The 22,077-nt window shown below is 39.1% G+C and overlaps 1 protein-coding gene across 3 annotated transcripts in view; it reads left to right on the top strand.

The window, feature by feature from the left end:
* Nucleotides 1-22,077, top strand: part of LOC111870306 (serine/threonine-protein phosphatase 4 regulatory subunit 3) — a 60,852-nt gene that overhangs the window by 18,731 nt on the left and 20,044 nt on the right. For all 3 annotated transcript variants that reach the window (XM_023862476.2, XM_023862475.2, XM_033753777.1), the window contains exons 7-13: nt 413-506; nt 3,238-3,418; nt 6,855-7,004; nt 8,073-8,234; nt 14,064-14,256; nt 15,671-15,871; nt 19,828-19,997. In XM_023862476.2, coding sequence (XP_023718244.1) covers nt 413-506; nt 3,238-3,418; nt 6,855-7,004; nt 8,073-8,234; nt 14,064-14,256; nt 15,671-15,871; nt 19,828-19,997 — 1,151 coding nt within the window. The remainder of the gene's footprint in view (nt 1-412; nt 507-3,237; nt 3,419-6,854; nt 7,005-8,072; nt 8,235-14,063; nt 14,257-15,670; nt 15,872-19,827; nt 19,998-22,077) is intronic.

Raw genomic sequence — 22,077 nt, 5'->3', positions numbered from 1 at the left:
TTCTCCCATGTAGGACCTTTTATTATCAGTTCCACTTTCAGTTACCAGTTACCTGCTTTGTAATATATCCTTTTTGTTCGTTCTTCTTTCTGGTTTATTGTATCATAACTTTCCTAGCTTACCATGGCATGGTCCCATTCTTTTCACAAGATTATTTCTGATAGATTCTTGAATTCATTACTCTTTTGAGCAGTCTGTATGAATGCTCCAAACTATTTCAGCATATTTATTTCTATCTCATAGAATATAGACCCTGTTTGGAGTTTATTATTTCCCATTTCTGATTCGTTTTATTGAAATTGATGTGTCTTGTGTGCAAGATATGCTAATAATTGTGCATACCATTCATACTTTGGCATGTTGAGAAGGAAATCTGAACAAGTTATCACAATTTTTCCATTTAAATTTTCAGAGGAAACAATATTTGATGTGGTAGGGTGTCTCGAGTACGACCCAAGTTCTCCAGCTCCCAAACGGCATAGACAGTACCTGAAACAATTGGCCAGGTAAGTTATATAATTTTTATCATTGTTATTGTTGTTACATATTTATTTTCACACCATATTAATGGGATTTTCTGTTCAAATACCATGGTCAAACCTTGTTCTTAAGTTTCATTGTGTAATAGCCTCATGGGTACGTTTTGAAGTAAATGCTGTGTTAGTATCTTCGACAAGATGTGTGCTGTTCCCAGAATGGCTGTATTCTTCAGTTCTGGAGTGTTTACCAGTGATATCATCCACGTACATACTTCTGGGATTATTGTGATAGGCTTTCAGGCACACCTATGACTATTGTTGCTATCACATGCACTTCCACATTCTGCATGTGCTTTTATTTCAGTCAGTAAGTCTTTTATTTTTTAAGATTCCTTTTTAAAGGCTATTTTTTTAGTTGCTATGGAAATATTAAGTGTGTTACTCTTCTGTCATGGGGTGTTATAGGTGTGGGAGTCGTTGATGATCCCTAGCGGTTGCTAGGGAACTTACAAACACGGTGTCTAGCAACAGCAGTACCTATTAAGTAACCGCTGTTTACTCGCTTTTGCCTAGTAACCTTTGTTTACTCGTCGTTGCTAAGCAATGATGCTTGCGTTGTCACGCTTGCATGTGGGCAGTTCCCACAATAGGTTTGTTTTATTGTATCGTTGTGTCACAATTTGGTGGTTCCATGGGGTAGTGACTTGATTATCCTGACCTCTTCAGCTGGTTTTTATGGGAGTTTGTACAGTTTATTCCCTTACGGTTCTGCTGTTATGTGTTACGATGTCGAAACAATTGTATGCAAACCCTGCCAGTGGTGGAACATGACTTTTTGAAATGTGTTAGCCAAATTTTGAGGCAGGGGAGGTCATGAAAATGCTGGAAATTGAAATATAATACAAGTTAACTATGCAGATTTGAGCTTAAAATTAAGTGTAGGCATAAAAGAGAAAGGAGATATAAAGTAAGAAGAATTGATGACTACTGAGCTTGCATTTTCTTTGTTGCATCCTGTACTTGTGTTGCACATGACAGTTTTTTTTGGTGAAAATATCAGTTTTTTTGCTGTTTTTTGAGTCTTGAAGGATTTTCTTCTCGGTTGTCATTACAGAACATGAGCATGTTAGTGCATGAGTTAAGTATGAATCTTTGCCTTAGCAGAGGCTGTCCACTTGACTGATGCACTAGTTGTTGGAATCTTTAGTGACTAGGCAAGTAATTTTATGATGTCTGGTATCCTATACTTGTATTTTAAGTGATAAAATATTTGCGCGTGGAGAATGAACCGCATGATCGTTGGCCGTGAACATCCATCACCGAGTCGAACATTGATCGTGCAGACGTGCTTATTCGTGAGAATAGGCGCATCACTATCAAGGAACTTCGAGCAGTGCTGTCCATCAGTGTTGGTACTGTAGAGGACATCGTGAAATACCACCTGCACTATCGCAAGGTGAATGCATGGTGGGTACCATGCACTTTGGCGAACGTGAACAAAATGGTACACGTGCAAGCTGGCAGTTGTCTCCTACAGCAGTTTGAAGATGAAGGTGATGCATTTTTGAAGTCTGTAGTGACCACCGATGAAACGTGGGTGCACTACTTCATTCCCGAGTCCCAGCAGTCATCACGCGAGTGGCGGCATACCAGTTCTCCCAAACCCAAGAGAGCAAGAAAAGTGATGGCAACATTCTTCTGGGACTGGCAGGAGGTTATCCATGTAGACTTTCTGACATGCCAGAACAGTCAATGCACCTTATTACTCAGACCTCCTGGCAACAGACGTGAAGGAAAAGATCCGATCCAAGCGGAAGACAGGTGGAAAGCGGGTAGCCTTCCTTCAAGGCATTCACGCCCCCATACGGCCAAAACAACAATGGAAACCCTTCGGAAATTGAAATGGAGCCTTCTGACACATCCGCCATACAGTCCCGATTTGGCCCCAAGTGATTTCTACCTGTTTGGAAGGCTCAAATCAGACTTGCAAGGCATGTGGTTTGTGGACAACAACGCCGTAATCCAGACTGTTCGGAGTGGATATGCCGCCAACCACAAGTCGTTTTTTGGGGGGGGGGGCATCAGGATGCTTCCAGAAAGTTGGAAAAAATGTGTTGACTCCGGAGGGGAGTACCTTGAAGACTGACATGTGCAAGTAAGTGTTTGACAATTATGTTTTTTTTTTTAAATCAGTCTCAGTCATATTTGAACCACCTTGTATCATGTGTCATACATTACAAAAATATCGAGACACTTGTATATACAGTTCGATTGCAGTGTATTCATGTAACATGAAACTTGGATATCTGTTGTTTAAACATCACTGAAGATGGCAGAATTTCGGCTGAAACATACCAAGATGAATTAATGCATTTTATTAAATGGTTTGAAAGCTGTGTCAGATGGTTTTATCAAATTTGTTTATGAATCAGATACACCAGTAAAAAGACTTGTTTAAAGTGAAACTTTTGTGTTTAGAAAGTGTGTCTATGTTATGGACCTGAAGTATGTAGGGTTACAACATGCGGATTTCAGTACCGGAACACATGTTACATCTGAGAAGCATCAGAATATTCACATAAATGTTACGTGCTGTACATACCATGAAGAAATTCATGATGACTGCATAGTATTTGTCATTTATAAACTTTTTCTCCATTTGCTTGGTTTCTGTGAACAACAGGAACGGACCCAAATTTAAATAGATAACAACATTATGAGAGCTTTCCAGTCTAATGATTTTTTTTGTTTGTTTTAGGTTTAAAGAGGTCATTCCCATTTCGAACCCAGAGCTTCTTGCAAAAATTCATCAAACATACCGTGTACAGTACATTCAGGATGTTGTGTTACCAACTCCATCTGTGTTTGAAGATAACATGCTATCAACATTATCAAGTTTTATCTTTTTTAACAAAGTGGAAATTGTTACATTAATACAGGTATGCCATCTGTTCCATGTTGTGTATTCTGATATTCATATGGTACTATTTGTCATGGATTTTGATTGGTTTATAGAAGTGGCTGCAAAGCAGTGGCCTGTTCGACATATTGAAAGGATTTTGTTTTATTCTGATCTAATGATCTATAATTTTGCCTGTGGTTCTGTATGAGTGTGAAACTTGGTCTCTGACATTAAGGGAGGAACATAGACTGAGGGTGTTTGAGAACAGGGTATTGAGGAGAATATTTGGACCAAAGAGAGATGAAGTCACAGAAGGTTGGAGAGAACTGTATAATGAGGAGCTTCATGACTTGTACTCTTCTCCAAGTATAATTAGAATGATCAAGTCAAGGAGGATGAGGTGGGCAGGTCATGTAGCACGAATGGGGGAGACGAATGCATATAGGATATTGGTGGGAAAGCCAGAAGGAAAGAGACCACAGGGAGGACCAGGGTGTAGGTGGGTGGACAATATTAGAATGGATCTTAGAGAGATAGGACAGAATGGTATGGATTGGATAGATCTGGCTCAGGGTAGGGACCAGTGGAGGACTCTTGTGAACATGGTGATGAACCTTCGGGTTCCATAAAATGCTGGGAAATTCTTGAGTAGCTGCAGAATTAGCGGCTCCTCAAGAAGGGTTCAGCTCCATGAGTAAGTAAGTAAGTACTGATCTAATGATATGAGTGGGATGGCGAGCATATTGTCATTAATCATATAAACTGTAAAAAGGAAGGTAAAGTTATCCCTGTAACAGGCTGTGTGACCTTCCGGCTTGTACCATAGTGCCTCAACCACCTGCGCTACCATGTGGGCCCATTTTAAGTTGTACTTATTTGAATTCTGAAAATGCTTATTAACTTCCATGTGGTGTTGCCATTCACACTGTTGGCTTAAAATGAAAAGCATTTCTGGTGTAATTTTGAATAGACCTGTTGATATTTTAAATGTTTTAAAGTATGTAATATTAAGTTGTTGTAAATTTCATATTAAAGAACTTTTTATCTTTTATTATTTTGGGCGCTTCATTTGATTAAGCTGTTGTTAGTTCCTTACTGGCAAAAGAAGTAGTTTGCTTTGTTTGTGATGATCATTTATTGACTTCTTGAGCTATCTCAGAAGTTTTAAGCATTCTTGTTCTTACGGTGTATTGGAGGAGTCCTAATGCCACATTTTTTTTAATCTTGTTTTTTAAGTTTTGAAAGATAAATTATAGTGAGTAAACGGTGACATTGAAGAGTTCTGTCTTCATATTTATAACACTGTGTAGTATGTTGAAAGTCATATGATGTTTCAGAGGAACATACCACTTCCACTTTGAAGGTTGGAGATTAAGCCAAATGATAAACCAGCTTGCTTTGCTTGCCACCTGCTTGATGTTGGTTGCTTGCTTGGCTTAATTTTCAGCCCTGAAGATGGAGTCAACATGTCCATTCAAAACAACAGACTCAACAGGTTACACAGTGTTTCAGAGTCTTGATTCTGCTTCCATCTTCAGGTAAAACCTACTCAGTTGGGCCCATTTGATAGAGCTAATCCCTATCTCTGGACTCCAGCACCAGCATAAGATAGAGTATACAAACCAAGCATAATACACACCATCTGCAAGAGTTAAGAAAGAACATTAAAGCATTAGAAAACTCCGCACATGCACGGTGTGTCCAGGCTCCGTTAGGACTCATTTTTTAAATTTTGCCCTGCAGTGCCATCTGTTGGCAAGTTGTGGTGTTAAGATTTTTGAAGTTTCAGCTGTGGCTGTCTATAATTTCAAAGTGTAAGCATTGCTGCATCATGTGTTTTGACCTTGAATGTAACAGTACTGTTCTGGCGCTCGTAGGAAAATGGCGGTTGAACAGAGAGCCGACATAAAATTTTGTTTGAAGTTAGGCAAAACAGCTGGAGAAGCATACAGAATGATGAAAAGTGTGTACAGTAGTGATTGTTTGAGTCGCTCAAACATTTTTCGATGGTATGCTGTATTTCGTGACTGCAGGGAGGACATGGAAGATGCTCCATGTGCATCAAAGCCGAGAACAAGTTGAACTGAAGAAAATTGAAAAAAGTGACCGAAATCCTTGCATCAGACAGATGTGTTTCTGCAAGACTCATCAATGAGCGTTTGGGATTACAAGAAAGTACTGTGCATCAAATTTTGACCTAGGATTTGGGCAAACGGAAGGTCTGTGCACAGTTTTCACCGCACGTGCTGTCAGGCGATGAAAAACATGCCAGAGTGGAACACTGCAAAGACATGTTACGGTCTGCCCAAAGTGATAAAGAATTTACAAAATCGATTGTTACTGGTGACGAGTCATGGTTTTTTCAATATGACCCTCTCACAAAGCGGCAGAGTGCAGCGTGGTTGAGCCCAAAGAAAGTGCGCATGCAAAAGAGGTGAGTAAAGACACTGCTAACCATTTTCTTTGATTCCAAATGAATCATTCTCAAGGAATTTCTGCCAGAAGGTCAAACAGTGAATTCTGATTATTATCTCGGGGTCCTCAATCTTTTTTGGGCGAGAATTCTTTGAATTCGACCTGAATATTGAGAGCAAGGTTCCTGGTCACTCCTCCATGACAATGCCCCACTCCACAAATCGAAGATCATGCACGATTTTTTTTGGCCAAAAGAGGGATCACAGTCCTTCATAATCCTCCGTATTTGCCAGATTTGGCTCCAGCAGATTTCTGGTTGTTCCCAAAAGTTACGTTGGTGATGAAAGGAGACCATCATGACACCATCCAGGACATCCAAAGGGAATGTACCGCTGTTTTAAATGCGATTCCACAAAAGGAGTACAGTGACTGTTTTCAAAAACTTTTCAAATGATTCCAGCTATATATTGATTCAGAAGGAGACTATTTTGAATAAAAAGAGTGAAATTTTGAAAATAACTCATGTCTTGTATTTTTAATGAACACAGTCCTAACAGAACCTGGACATACTGTGTATGAGGCATAGCGCCAGAATACTATCAGGAGAGAAGTCATCACTGGAGAGAGAAATTCTCTATATGGTACCAACACAACACATGGAGTTTTTTTTTAATGTTTTAGTGTTTTGTCTTAACTCTACAGGTCGTGCCTGCTGTGCTTGGTTTGTATACCCTAACATGTGTTGGTGCAGGTTTCCAGAGAGAGGGACTAGTTCTATCACTTGGGCCCAACTGAGTAGGTTTTACCTGAAGACAGACAGAATCCAGTCTCTGCAACATTGTATTTTAAACAAAAACAGGATGCGGGATAATGTCTAGAAGCAAGTCTGTATTAATGTACCATTGTCACAGACTTTTAGATCTTATTTACAATTTATGGAATTAAGTTTTTTAACTTCATTCAGTGTGCTATATAATCCATATAACTGGTGGGTTGAAAATGAAAATCAGTTTTAACCTTATTATGTTACTAATTTATATAACTTTGATCTTTTGTAGGAGGATGAAAAGTTCCTCAGTGAACTTTTTGCACAACTAACAGACGAAGGAACTGATGAACAAAAACGCAGGGACCTGGTACTTTTTCTTAAAGAATTCTGTAACTTTTCACAAAACTTACAACCTCAAGGAAAAGAGACGTTTTATAAGGTATAGTTTCTTACTTGTGGACAGTTACTTAACCTTTATGAGTTGAAAGACACCGTATGGGGACCTTTAAAGTAAAGGCGAGTGGCCGAAAGACACCGTATGGTGACTCGCAGTCCACACGTGCGCACAGTGTTTTAAAATCTAATTTTAAGATAGAAATTCTTGTTCTACTTACATTATTTTTGGACACCAGCTTTATAAGCAGACTGTCTTCCCTCCTGCATCATCTAACTGAATGCAGAGTCCAACATCACAATTAATGCACTTTGTCCGTATGTAACTCTGTTTTCCATGCGAAGTGCACACACGCAACATCTGTCTCGTATTAGCAGGAAGTAGGCCAGTGATGGCGTGTGGTCTCCTCTATTTGTAACACTTATAAAAGATCACAATTTCAACTATGCACCATGGCCCCATTTCGCATGGAAGAAGCCGAAATTGAGAGGCCGCTCGTAAATCACACCATTCAGAATGCGGTACAGTCGGTTATGAAGGGAGGAGGACGCAAGGGGAATGGGGATATTCCAAGAACAGTAACTCTGTGTGGATAGTCCGACATACATGTATAAACAGGCACAGTTTCATAAGGACAAAGAAGGATAAGAACTAGCCCACACTCGTGTATACAAGAAGCCCTGACTGGAGAATGTGCAGTGAAAACATAAACTTTCTCACTCCTCCAGATAAGACATAGTCAGACCATGTATCAGCAATATGCATTTATACTGCAGAAGCTTTATGCATTTTTGTGGACAGACGCTCAAAATTGGGGAAACATTTTTTTTGGAATCAATGTAACAATTTTTGCAGATTCTAAAATCTGTAAATTACAATATCTGATTCTATATTCTTTCTAGATAAAAGTAGCGTTTATTTCGTTCATCACAAAAATTGTAGAAATCACAGCATTTTGAGTAACATGATTACAATTTTTATTACTCTACAATGGCGGGCATTTAAATTAACTCCCACCCGCTTCCATTACCGGAATTTAAATGGTCCGTCTCTTAAAGGTTAATATTTCTTTACTGAAAATAAGTGTACACAGTCAGTTCTAATTTGTTACAGACTCTTTCCTCATTGGGAATTCTCCCAGCTTTGGAGATCACCCTAGCAGCAGATGATGCTCAGACAAAAACAGCATCCATTGATATTCTTACTTATATTGTTGAGTTCTCTCCGTCCGTCGTCCGCGACTACACTTTACAACAGACCAGCAATACAGATGAAGTAAGTTGCTTGGTTACTTTTCAAAGTAAGGAAGATTGTGAGGTAATAGTATCCTGTTATGTGTCCTCCTGATTTGTTAGAAATGGACTTGCGTAATTGTCAGTTCTAGGGATATTACGGTTTGAAAAAGACAGTGCAAAGTAAAGGTTTATGTACTGGTAAAGAATACTTAACCTCCTAGAATTCAGCATTTCTTTGCTGCTGTAGACATGTTGTATAATACAGTATGATTGATACAGAGAGCCCTTGATCTAGTAATTATAAATCACACAATCGTTATGAAACTGACCTGGTGCCGCCTGATGCTATTTCTGTGATGGTGGAAATCCCTTCTGCCATGTTGGCTGCAGTATTCGCAAACGCAGAGTGTTGTGTCGCCCTGTTTCCAGGCAGAGGAAAACAGATTTCTGCATCTTGTGTAACCCAACTCTCTTCACATCTACCAAGGTATGTACTTTTCTAGATTATTGTGTGTTTTATAATTATTGGTTTGAGGCCTCCAAGTAAATCACACTGTATTTGCAGCATCAGTTTGCTCAGTTTCATATTTAGATCATATGTGATTCAAATGCTTGTGATTTTCATTGTCATAATCTATTTAATTTCTCATATATTAGTAAAATGCTGGTGAATTTTACAAGGTCAGCATGAGGAAATCTGGATAGTAATACCGAGAGAGATCAAGTTTTGCATGCTTTGTCATTTGCTTCAAATTTCTTTGTGATGTGAAATGCGAAATACAGCAGAGGAAGGATGAAAGCCTCTAATGGTGAAATGTAAGCTTACAAGAAGCACTGATCCATTTGACATATTCCATGCTGTGTCACTGTCTGGTGCTGAAGAACTAGTGAGAGGAATGTCAGAGAGGTTTTTGAAAATAATTTGAAAGCAGGTGTGAGGTTTCCACTTCGATTACAGCAGGCAAATAATTTTCAAAGCTGTGAAGCATATCAGAGTTGAGGGCACCTTCTGTATTTGTAAGTTATGTTCACATTTGGACCAGTCAGTACAATAGATCTTACTGTATTTACTGAGTGTAATTTACCGACATTCGAACCAGAAATTTGAAGATTGTGGTGTGCAAAATATTGAATACCTCTTTTGGAATATAATTTTACATCTCAGGTTCAGGTTAGAAAAATTATAGCTGCGTAATATTGTGGATGAGTTGTGTGAAAAGAAAGTATGATCTCCTTTTCCATATAAATTATATCCATGTATTTAGAACTAGATGTGTAACACATTTCTCTATACTTTTTTCAAGCTACTGATTATTATATGTGATTTAACACAATAACAAACAAAAACTGGCAAAATATGGCACCCAGCATGTGACACACATAATGTGGGAGGTCCACTTGCAATAAATTATTTTCATGACATGTTCCCCTCCGCCCCCTTTCAGTTTCCTAGAACTGCTGCTGTTTATTGAATTGAAATTAGTTTTTCTCAACACAGACAAGTGGAAAAGAAAGTAATGAAAGGCAGAAGCAGTTGCTGATGAAGGTACACTCTTTTCTGTGCTGCTTGGTTATACGGGGAGATCGAGAAGTCGCACACATCACACTAAGCAATTATATTTTGCTGGTTTAATGCACAACTACAAGACGTACAGCCCTTACTATTAATGTTTATAACCTTACATCTTAGAAATGCAAAATCAAATCATGTCTACAACATATGCTCGAAATGGCTTCCCTGTTCAGCAGTGCATGTGCGAGCTCTTTTTACCATATTTGAGGCCACTTTGTGGAGCACCTGTAAACTGATGCTGTTGATCGCCATCATAATGTTCTGCTTGAGTTGATCCAGTGTATGCGGATTGTTTTTATAGACAATTCCGTTGAGGTACCCCCAAAGGAAGAAATCTGCATGTGACAAATCGGGCGAACACGGGGGCCAAAATCCTTTCGAATTGAGACCGTCACTGAAAAACTCGTGGAAGAACTGCATGGTTTCATTAGATGTGTGACATGTGGCACTGTCTTGTTGCAACCAACACTCTCGTTCATCAACTTAAAGAAGCGCAATAAACTGTGTAGTTCACTGGACTGTTCACTGTTGTTTCAAAGAAAATTAGACCCACTATTTGACAGTGTGATACAGCACACCACACTCCAATTTTCTGACAGTGCAAGGGCTTTTCATGTAACACATATGGGTTTTCAGATGACCAGATCCTGTTGTTTCGACTGTTCATGTAGCCACTAAGGTGAAACCATGCTTTGTCAGTGAAGAAAACCTGATAAAACTCTTCAGTTCCATGGTTGCCAACAAACGTCTGAAACCATCTACAGTACACTAAGCATTTTTCTTTATTCAGGTCCTTCAGTTCCTGCACACAGCGAACACGATGTGCACAAAGGTGTAACTTCTTCATTGCATTCTGAGCTCTTCGTACCAAATCCCTGAGTGCGCTGATAGTCTCCTCAGGGTTTGAAGGGGAATGCTGCAACATTTTCTCCACTTCAGCCAGTTTAGCCTTAGTCAGAATGGCTGGTCTCCTAGATCTCTTCCTATCTGAAACTGCCTGTATGTTGTGAATTGAATTGGCATAAACACTTGTTTGGGGGCATGATGTAGTGTATTTTGTTGAGACACTGTGCTAGACGGTGGAAGTTCGAGGTGTGAATTCCCGATGAGGTCACCATATTTTTCAATTGACCAGATGTTTCCAGCAGCACTATTGTCCTGGGGTTGACTCAGCTTTTAACTGAAATGAGTCCCATGAATCTTCCGGGCGATAAAGGACGGTCAGCACATAAGACTGACAACCTCACTGCCATCTGTGAGCCATTTGTCTAGAAAATGTGGGATCCTTGACATCTCACAACCCTGTGGGCCTCCATGGCCTGTTACAGGGATAGCTCTAGCTTTCTTTTTAACGCTTCTTGTAGTACTGATGATATGTAAATCTGGTTCTGGGCAGCAAATGGAAGGGCTGGTTATGTGAAGTACAGTATGCGCCAAAATATACAATACTGAAATGAAAAGACATCCTGTTGATACCACTGTCTATTCATGTGAAGGCCCCTTGCACAACAGAGTCTTCTCAAATCCTGAAGAAATGATCCGATCACCATGTCCCTGTAGCATTCTTGGGTGACTGTAAGAGCATTGCCTTCTTCATCCTCGAAGAAATAGGGGCCTAATACCATATCGTCACACGTGTACTGTATAGCAGTTTCTGGACAATAACATCTGGCCACTCAAAACCAATGAAGCGAGTTGTCTGGCGACCACTTACATATGAATGGAAATAATACTCAACTATGGATACTTTTTCCTCTGTCGAGAGACCCATTTCCAACAAAACTGCACAACACAACTTCATTTTAAGTACTGGTAATACGTGCAGCTGGAGCTATGCCCCATTGACAAATGCACATGCGCATTCAAGATGCACAAGTTTCAGTAGTGCATATTTTGGCACATACTGTACTTACATCTGTTTCACCACACATTTATGACTGGAAATTGGGGGGTAAAATTGTGGCATTTAATCCCTCTACCCAAATTTTCTTGTCTGTAGGCAGGGATATGTAAATTATATGGGTAAACACAGTAAATTCAGAGAACTGATTTTCTCAGCTTTTGCATATTAGTAGCTGCCATATCAGTTGCCACAAGAGTGTACATTTTTGATTCTCTGTGGCAAATTCCTGTAATATATTTCCTGTATAGTTTTGACTCCATGATGTAGGATCCGTCTTGACAAGGAGAGGTCACTCAGCTGGTCCAGAAATGCCCCACCTTTTATAGAACTGAATATTCATTACTGTTTGGGATACTGTCGTCAGGTGAGAGGCAGGAGGCACCTGTTCTTTTCTTTAGAATTACATGTGATGAACAGTGTCCAGAAACTCAGTAATCCATAATGTTATACACCGTCATCAGAACTCTACAGTTGTTTAAGTACTGTGTAGAAGAGTTTACCTTTACTCCCTATTCAGTGTAATTTGAATACAGTCCACACGCTACCCATTTAAGATCTGTTTTAATATTATTCTGGGACATGTGGTAGCATGGTTGAGGCGCTATCCTACAGGCTGGAAGGTGGTGGGTTTGATTCCTGATGAGGCCATGGTATTTTTTAATTGACCTCCTTCCAGCTGCACTATGGGTCTTGGGTCGACTCAGCCTCTAACAGAAGTGAGTATGAGGAATCTTCTGTTGGCGGGGGGGGGGGCAGGTCAGCCAGCTTGTAAGGCTGACAGCCTCACTGCCATCTGTGAGCCGATCGTCTAGAAAATGTGGGAGCCTCTATGTCTCACAACCCCAGGCGCCTCCATAGCCTGTTACAGGGATAGCTTTACCTCCAATATTATTCCAGTTATGCCAAGGTATTCCATACAGGTATTCTGGCTAAAACTGTGAACACGGTTCTCATCACCCAGTGTCTTTGTTATAGAGTAAAGCTCATGAACCTCTTCATGTAATTGTCTCTGCTTCCTTGTTCTGAAGTTCCTACATAGTTATACTGTTAAAATGATTTTGTATGGCTGTAATTAAGAGGGGAGTAAGTAATGTTTATACAGCATTTGAGTGTTATAGGGCTATCCAGGAAATAAATGAACAGAAACACATAATATTAGTAGGGTTTCTAATAAATATATCAATACAGTGAAAAGCTTCTTACTGGCCAGGACTGACAGTGAAAACTTCTGTTAAATTTGTATGTACTGTTTTTTCATGAAGAGGCTTCCAGGTGATTAAGTTCTTTGTACGAAATGAAATGGAAAAAAAGTAGGATTTGATGTTCTCATAGCAGTGGTTCAGAAGATTTGTGTCTTCTGGGTTATAATATCATGTGATCTGCTGAAAGTCAGATGACGTTTTGGAAGAACATATTGCTTCTGTCATTATGGTTGAAGTGTAAGCCAAGCAAGAAACCAGCTTGTCTCAATACTCAACATGAGGATGGGGCAGCAGGTTCCTCTGACACATCAATTAACTTTAAATGGACAGAATGATGTTATGTTCCAGAGAATGGAACTGTTCAGATGGGAAAATCTCAGAATCAGGTAATACCCAAACCCATAAATTACAATCTTTATCTGTTATATATCTTTGTAATAGCATAAAATCAAAGTGTGGAAGAGTAATGACATGAAAGTGATTGCACACTGAAAGACGACCATTGATTAGTTGAAAGTGAAATATGTTGTGTACATAAAAGTGAAACAGTAGAAGGACTAGGTTAGTGTAGTAGCTTATCACTTTTACTTTTTCCACATCCCAAAATGAAGACTAGGAACTATTATGGGTTTTGATTTTTGCAGACTCTGAGCCTGTTGTACACGTATATTACTGTTTGTGTAATTAAAATATGTGGGCCAGTTTTCTATATTGTTGGTATAAACAGAGGTTCAGTTTTTCTTGGTTAATCATTATGTACAGTCTGACTGAAGTAATTTAAAACCTTCTGTAAGGCACGTAAAAGGAAACAGATGATTTAACAGCCCGATTGTGAATTTTGAAATGTGTTACAGCATTACAGAAAACCTATTTGCAACTTTGAAAGTTTTATAGCAATTAGCAATCAGAATTAAATACATTTATTCTTACATTAACTTTGAAAGTAAATGAGATTAGTGAATTTATAGAGTTGCAGAAGTTTCTTGGATGACTTCTTGGTTGGTACATAAGAACCTTCGTGGGCTAGTCGTTTTCATGTCAAGGGCCATCCACGACTGGAACTTCAAGATCACCTGTGTCAGGTTCATAGTTTGCTTAGCAGACTTGTTGATCATGTCCCATTTTGGAGATGAGAATTGTTTTCCACGTGATCAAAGATCATGAACAGTTATGTTGAATGATTGTTTGCAGGACCAAATGTTAATCAACGTGGTGATTGAGCAAATGATCTGTGATAATGACCCAGAGCTGGGGGGCGCTGTGCAGCTGATGGGCATCCTCAGAATACTTCTAGACCCAGAAAACATGCTAGCTTCCGTCAACAAATCCGAGAAAACTGACTTCCTTAATTATTTCTACAAGCACAGTATACATGTTCTTATTGGTATGTATATTTTATATATTTTGGTATATCTTAGGGCTCCTGGTAGCATGGTTGGTTGAGGCACTATGCTACAAGTCGGAAAGTCACGGGTTAAAATCCCGATGAGGTCATTGGATCTTTCAGTTTACCTAATTTTTGTAGCTGTGTTGTGGCCCTGGGGTCTGCTCAGCCTCTAATGGAAATGAGTATCAGGCATCATCTTGGGGGAGGTAAAGGGTGGCTGGTATGTAAAGCTGATTACTATACTGCCATCTGTGAGCTGATTGTCTAGAGAAAATGTGGGAGCCTTAATGTCTCACAGCCCTTGGGCCTTCATGCCCTGTTAAAAGGAGAGCTTTACGTTGGTATCTGTTGAAGCATGTGATGTAATGATTGCTTTTAAAATGACTCATTACAGTACTGTCACATAATGTGGAGAGTTTCAGGTTGTTTTATTTGAGCAGTTCCTCCATTTGTACTTTGTTTTTGTGTTTTCCTTGTGCAGAGTGCATATAGTAAATGCATTCTGGGAAATTGTGTGTGTTGATTTTCAAAACTGGTGATGGGATTTGAATGAACTTTTGTAATAGGAGGCTGTAGTGAAAGTACTCAAGTGAGGACAAGGAGGATGACCTCTGCTTAAAAAGACATGGAAGCATCTCATGTACTCTCTGAAGGAACATTGGATGCCTCCTTCAGGGGATACACTGGGGCTTGGCCTGTCCAGACTGGCCCTTATTGGGACCCTCTAACAATTGAACTGCTGTGCCCTTGGCCCCAGCACATTTGATCCTTGTGTCATTATCTGTTCTCTCCCCTTCACATGAATTTTCTACCCTGAAGATGGAGGCGGTGTGTTTCTGAGTCAAGGAACAAGTGCATATTGGACAGAAAGTACTTCTCTTTAAAGTTCAGAAAGTTTAAAAGTTTGTAGGCTGGTGGTCTACTGCGTTGTCTTGTATTGTAGCTGTTTCTTCTACAACATGTTTGAACGTTATAAGGTTATCAGGTAGATTATAGTTGTAGTTGCTGTGATGTATTGATTTTAGTTCATTGTTCTAAAACGGAGCAAAACTTGGTTAAAATCAGGTCTAAATTGTTGCTGAATTTTGTTAAAATCGATTACAACTTTTTAAAACCTTTTAAGTTGATGCATTATGTTGCTAGTATTAATAATTTTTTTTGAGTTGTAGTGTGAATTGTGTAGGGAGTCTTCTTGCAGCATTGAGTGGTTATGTTGTATATGTGGTTGTTGATGTTCAGTATGATGTACTGTGTAGTTTGTCATTGGTGATGGATGGTAGCTAATATAATGGATATTTTGGATATTTATCTGAGTGTTTGTCAGTAATGTAGGAGTGATTGTCTTCATGGAACTTTGTTCGGACTAAATCTGTAACTGGCATTAGAAACTGATCAGTATTCTTGCTTGTAGCACCATTACTAGCTAATACAGCTGAAGATCATCCCGCGAAAGAAGATTATCAGACTGTGCAGCTGTTGGGTCTCATACTGGAGTTGCTGTCCTTCTGTGTGGAACATCATACTTACCACATCAAGAACTGCATTCTCAACAAGGATCTACTTAGGCGCATTTTGGTACTCATGAAGTCTACACACACATTCCTCGTGCTTTGTAAGTACAGTGCAGGCACATTTTGAAGAAAAATTTGGCAGCTCTTTTACTAGTTACATGTTGACAGTCCATAAAGTTCCAGCACATTTCAGTGGACCCAGAGAATATATGGTTGTTAGGTCATCTCTCTGGCTACTAGTGTTGTCTTCCTTAATTTCTGAAATGAGAAGGGGGAGGCAAAATTATGATTAGGAATATTATAAATTATATGCTTGTTGAAAAACTGATTACCCTTTTAAAGCTACGAGGGTTGTACTGAAAGTCATGAGCAACAATTTTTTGTAAAGTAACATGCTTTATTATTGACAAACCAAATACACCACCTAAATCTACAGAGCTTCTTTATTTTTCCATGTAATCGCCACTTCTTTGTACACGTTTCTCCCAGCGTTCTGGGAGTTTGAAAATTCCCCTTCTGTAAAATTCCGTTCCAGTCATCCGAAGACACTGACGCACTGCTTTCTGAATTGTCTCCCTTGTCTCAAAATGTCCACACAGCTGATCCTTTACAAACCCGAAACGATGGTAGTCGGAGGGTGCCAGATCAGGGCTATAGGAGGGGTGTGGAAGAACTTCCCACTCCATCTTTGCAATTGCTTCCAATGTGACCTTTGTGGTCTTCGGTCAATAACCGCGAACCCAACGAGCACAAACTTTCCTATAGCCCAAGCTTTCAATCATCTCCTGTACTGCACTGTGCCCTATTCCAAAATTTTTGGGCTATTGTGTACACAGTCACACGCCTGTCATCTTGAGTGATCTCATCCACTCTTTCCTTGTTGCGGTCAGTTGAGGCTGTTCGAGGATGACCGCTCCGAGGCTCATCTTCGATGCTGGTGTTCACATCTTTAAAATATTTCCAGTATCTTCGAACATTGCTTGGACCCATGCCCACACTTCCATGAGCACGCTGAATTCAGAAAGCAGTGTGTCAGTGTCTTCGGATGGGTGGAACAGAATTTTACAGAAGGGGAATTTTCAAACTCCTAGAACGCTGGGAGAAATGTGTACAAAGAAGTGGCGATTATGTGGAAAAATAAAGAAAGGTCTCTAGATTGAGGTGGTGTATTTGGTTTGTCAATAATAAAGTATGTTACTTTACAAAAAATTGTTGCTCATGACTTTCAGTACGACCTACGTATTCTGGGGTTTAAATTTCTACATGTTGAGGTCAGTTTCCACATTCCTGAGTACCATAAGGAAGAATTATCTGAATGCAGGTAAAGAACAGCAGTTTTAATCTAATTACATTAGTTGTACTAGGAACCAGCATAGCGTAGTCGGTATAACAACCAGCTACGAGCTGGATGAGCAAGGGGTTGGAGTTTTGAGTCCCAGGAGGGTCAAGAATTTTCTCCACATTGTCCAGACAGGCTTTGGGTCCACCCAACTTCCTATCCAATTGGCACCAGGGGGCTCTTTCTCTGGGGTAAAGTGGCTGGGGCATGAAGCTGACCACTCACCTCTAATGCCAACGTCAAGAAAGTGTGGAACTATACATCCACTCCCCCATATGCCTTCATGGCCTAGTGCTTAATTAGTTGAGCAGAGGGACAAATTTACCTTTTACTGTACAGTAGTTATACTAAATATAATCCAGTAATTCAGCAACCCCAGTCATATTCCTCAGTTTATGTTGTTCTGTGATTTAACATCCAAATCCAGAGTCAGTAATATATGTTAAATTTCTTCCATGCAAGATTCTCCTCAGTTTTATGTTCAAATCCATTGTTACCCAGAGATACCCTAACGGGGGTTTTCCTATAACTCTGTGGACCAGCTTCTTGAGAAGCTACTAGTTTCACACCTGGTCTACTGTTTTTGTTGAACTTTAAGGTCCATTACAGTAAAACCTTGATTAAGTGCTCTGGTATGTAAATACAAGCTTTAATTACATAATTTTGAATTATCCAGTGTTTATTTCTGGATTTAACCAATGGGATATTTAGTGGAAGTAATGATATGTAAATGCTTATTTTTGAGGAATGTATGGGAACCCTTTTTTTATTACACATGTTTTAAAGTTGACATAATAAATCTCAAATATTGGTACTACTGACTATGATTTGCATGTGGTGGATGAACATTTTTGTCACCATATGCATTAAAATATGAAGTGGAAAGGGACAGCCAAACAGTCTGGCTGTGTTTGTTAGTCTTCAGCCAGTTTTGTCCTTATTTATACAGTCTTTGAGGGATGTAAATTGTGTATGCTAACATACTTCCTTTGTTGTGAATTAGTCATTTGAACTTTGCCTGTTGGCCTGAGCTGATAATTTAAATGTGTGTTATCAGGAGAGTTAGGTGTCCACATTTTCTGATGTGACAGTGCTGTAATTTGGAACTACTCCCCAGTCATTGCATGCTGTTGTCAGTTTGCCATAATACTACAGTGGAAGGTATAGAAGTGTTACTGTACATTGCCGCATTGGAGGTTCTTAGAGCAGTGACTATGAAGAGGACATTATGTAATTTCCAGGGAACATTGTTTGACTGCTGTGAGACTACAGGGCTTTACATCCCAGAAGGTAGTACTCTTCATCACTATATTGTTTGTGGCCAGGTTATCTGCATTATGTCAGAGAGAGGTATGGTGAGTTGGTAACGTGTGAAGCATTCGAGAGACTGTCACAGGAGCGGGTGAAGATAAAAGTTTGTTTCTGTGTTGCACCAGAGACTCCCATAATATGCACAGTAGTATTATATATAAATTTTCATATTAATTCCTGTCAAACAATTCACCCAACAACTCACTCACAGTGTTATGTATTGCTGAGCTTATTAGTCTGGAATATGGTTGCTTCATGTTTTGTCATGTAGAGCCAAAACATGTAGCGACACTATGTTCTAGAACATTCAGCAGTAAAAGATTTGTTTATTGTTATCGCCTGAGGATGGCTCTATGAGCAGAAAAATGTAGCGACACTATATTCTAGAACATTCAGTAGTAAAAGGTTTGTTTATTGTTATCGCCTGAGGATGGCTCTATGAGCAGAAACATGTAGCGACACTGTATTCTAGAACATTCAGCAGTAAAAGATTTGTTTATTGTTATCGCCTGAGGATGGCTCTATGAGCAGAAACATGTAGCGACACTGTATTCTAGACCAGTAAACTCAGTTACACACAACAGTGTGAGTGAGTCATTGGGTGAACTGTTGTGTTTGACAGGAATGAATATGAAAATGAATATATAAACACAACAGGATGCATTCCTCAAGGATGAACAGTGGTGTTAATGGCCTCTCTTTTATTGGACAACTTACTGTTCCCCCACGCTCTGGACTTCTCAACAGATACCTGCTGCTCCTGTCAAGCTCATATGATTCTGGGAGAGTTGAGGAAAGGAAAATGCATTTGTACACAATTCACAGAGTCTGCATTAAGGAATGAGTTTGAATTATACAAATGTTACATCTCACAGTGATTGACTATTGCTTAAAATCATAAATGAACTGTACTGAAGCAAACTGTCATATTTTAAAGAGTAAGGAATGGCACGTGCTTCAAATTCAGCAGTGCTTTGAATTCACCAGTATCAAATTAGCAAGGTCCTACTGTACCATTTCTTAAGAGCTTCCTGATGCATTGAGATATTGTTTCTCTTTGCTTGCTCCCCATATCTGGCAGTACCACCCCCATGTTTACTCCTCGGTTATGTGTGTACATTATATTTATCCCCCATATCTGAAGGCCATTCACTGCTCTGCAGTTTGAGGTTACCAGTGCTATGGTTACATGGGACAAACTTATGCAGTTTCTTGGCTGAAAGGTGTCTGATATCAAGACGTTCTGTAATAACTTGGTATATTTTTTCCCGTTGGGTGACACATAATAAAACACGTTTTTAGTTAAAATGAAGATTTAAATAATGTAATTACTGAAGTTTGTGTCTGATGTACTTATGTTACCAAATTGTTAAGATGCTCTGGTTAACTAACGTCCATGTTCTCTAGGTGCATTGAGGTTTATGAGGAAGATAATTGCCCTGAAAGATGAATTCTACAACAGATATATCATAAAGGGCAACCTCTTTGCGCCAGTTATTGATGCATTTGTAAGGAACAATGGGAGATATAACCTGCTGGATTCTGCAATATTAGAGATGTTTGAATTCATTAAATTGGTAAGTTTGTGATTACTCTTATATATCATTTGTAGAAGTTGTTGCCTCATCTTATGTTGCAAATGTGAAATGTTTGCATGTAAAGAAGAATAGCAGTAGAATGTCATGGGCATTCATTTCACAAATGTGAAATGTTTGCATGTAAAGAAGAATAGCAGTAGAATGTCATGGGCATTCATTTCACAAATGTGAAATGTTTGCATGTAAAGAAGAATAGCAGTAGAATGTCATGGGCATTCATTTCACAAATGTGAAATGTTTGCATGTAAAGAAGAATAGCAGTAGAATGTCATGGGCATTCATTTCACAAATGTGAAATGTTTGCATGTAAAGAAGAATAGCAGTAGAATGTCGTGGGCATTCATTTCACAAATGTGAAATGTTTTTTTAAAAATAATTTAGATGTGTTCAGATCTGTGACATATCTTGCACTCAAATATCAGATCTTCGGGATTGGTACCAGTAATTCTTTGTTTTTGACACTAGCCCGGCAAACATGAACCAAATATGGTTTATCATAATTAATATATTTTTTTTAATTTTACATATTTTTTTGTCATAATGAATATCTTTCTGGGACCCACCCAATCTCCTCTCCAGCCAGTGTGGGGGTCATAATCCAGGGAGTGAGGTGGACAGGGCCTGAAGCATACCACTCACATCCATCTAGTACAGGCTTAAGAGTGTGGAGCTGTAGCTGCCATATGTCTTTATTGCATGGTGCTTATTGAAGCACAGGGACAAATATAAAATTAATAATGAAATGTCTTATTGTAAAATTTAATTTATGCAAAAAAACATTGCAGAAGGATTGCATTTTTACCATATGTACTGTCGTAAGGTGGACTGCATATTTTGTATTCCGTCATTCTGGTTATGGATTTCTTTTTACAGACTGGATGATAAATTAAACATAAACATTATCTTTTCCTCTGTAATAGACCACTACATATCCATAGCTTTTCAGCCTGTTTTTAGCAGAGAAAATTTTGGCTGTAGCAGAGGTCCATTGTAACTGCATCTCGTGTACTTAATTGTTAATTTATTTTTTTACATACTGGCAGACATCCAGTTGTTCACTGTGTAATTTCACTTGTGAGGCACAAGACATTGGCCATTTTGTAAGTAGTCTTAAAAGAGGAGAGACCACTTGCTGCTGAAGCTCAGACTGGATTAGTCTGTTTTAAAAAGCCGTTTGTCGTTGAAATCACTTTACTTGGTTCCATTTTATAACAACTGTTGACATTGATGTCCTCCAACATTAAAAGATGTGTGTATTGGCATAACGCTTAAGAATGTCTGATTTTTGCGTCCGTTGTTTACCTTCCATCAAAATTGCAACACTTTTACATTCTATACTTCAACACTGCATGTTTTGGCCTAACACGTGTTTTTTATGTTACAGGTATTTTACTAAAACTGTTAAAAACTGCTACACTGTTTTAACCCTTTCGCGCGGTCATTTAAATTCCACTGCCGTGTCTCTCCGGCGGTAATATATTCAGCCGTCCATTTAAATTTTGCTCGAAAATGATTTATTCATCATTGTTCTTAAATTATATGAGATAGAAACATGAAACTTTCACTAAAATTATATTAAAAGGTGGTTTTATAACCTTACCTTATAATATGAGCGCCCGGTATCTCGGCAATGGAAGCAGTTGGTTTAGAATTTGAGCAGTGTAGGGTAGGCCTTGAAGCATGAAACTTTCACTAAAATGATCTTAAAAGATGGTTTTATAACCTTGCCTTATAATATGAGCGCCCGGTATCTCGGCAATGGAAGCAGGTGACGCCTTGAAGCAATCACCACACCAATATTGTGTATCTTTTCTTTGGCCATTTTTTTTAACCACACATCTTCTGTGCGGCCTTGCCTTCTTCCCCGTGGATGGAAAACAAGAGGAAATGCCTCTCCGTGAGTCGGGCTGCTTGTGAGATTAGCTGCAGTAAATTCAACCTTTATGTTATCATAACAAGGGGTTGGTGCTTCTGCGTTTCATATTCTAAGATGTCGTAGGGGTGACCACAGAATTCATGAAGTTATTCTAAGAACTGGCTGGTATGTAGTGCACGAAAG

Source organism: Cryptotermes secundus, unplaced genomic scaffold (genome assembly GCF_002891405.2).
Source record: "Cryptotermes secundus unplaced genomic scaffold, Csec_1.0 scaffold391, whole genome shotgun sequence".
Lineage (NCBI taxonomy): Eukaryota > Metazoa > Arthropoda > Insecta > Blattodea > Kalotermitidae > Cryptotermes > Cryptotermes secundus.
This window is presented reverse-complemented; position numbering and strand designations above follow the sequence as displayed.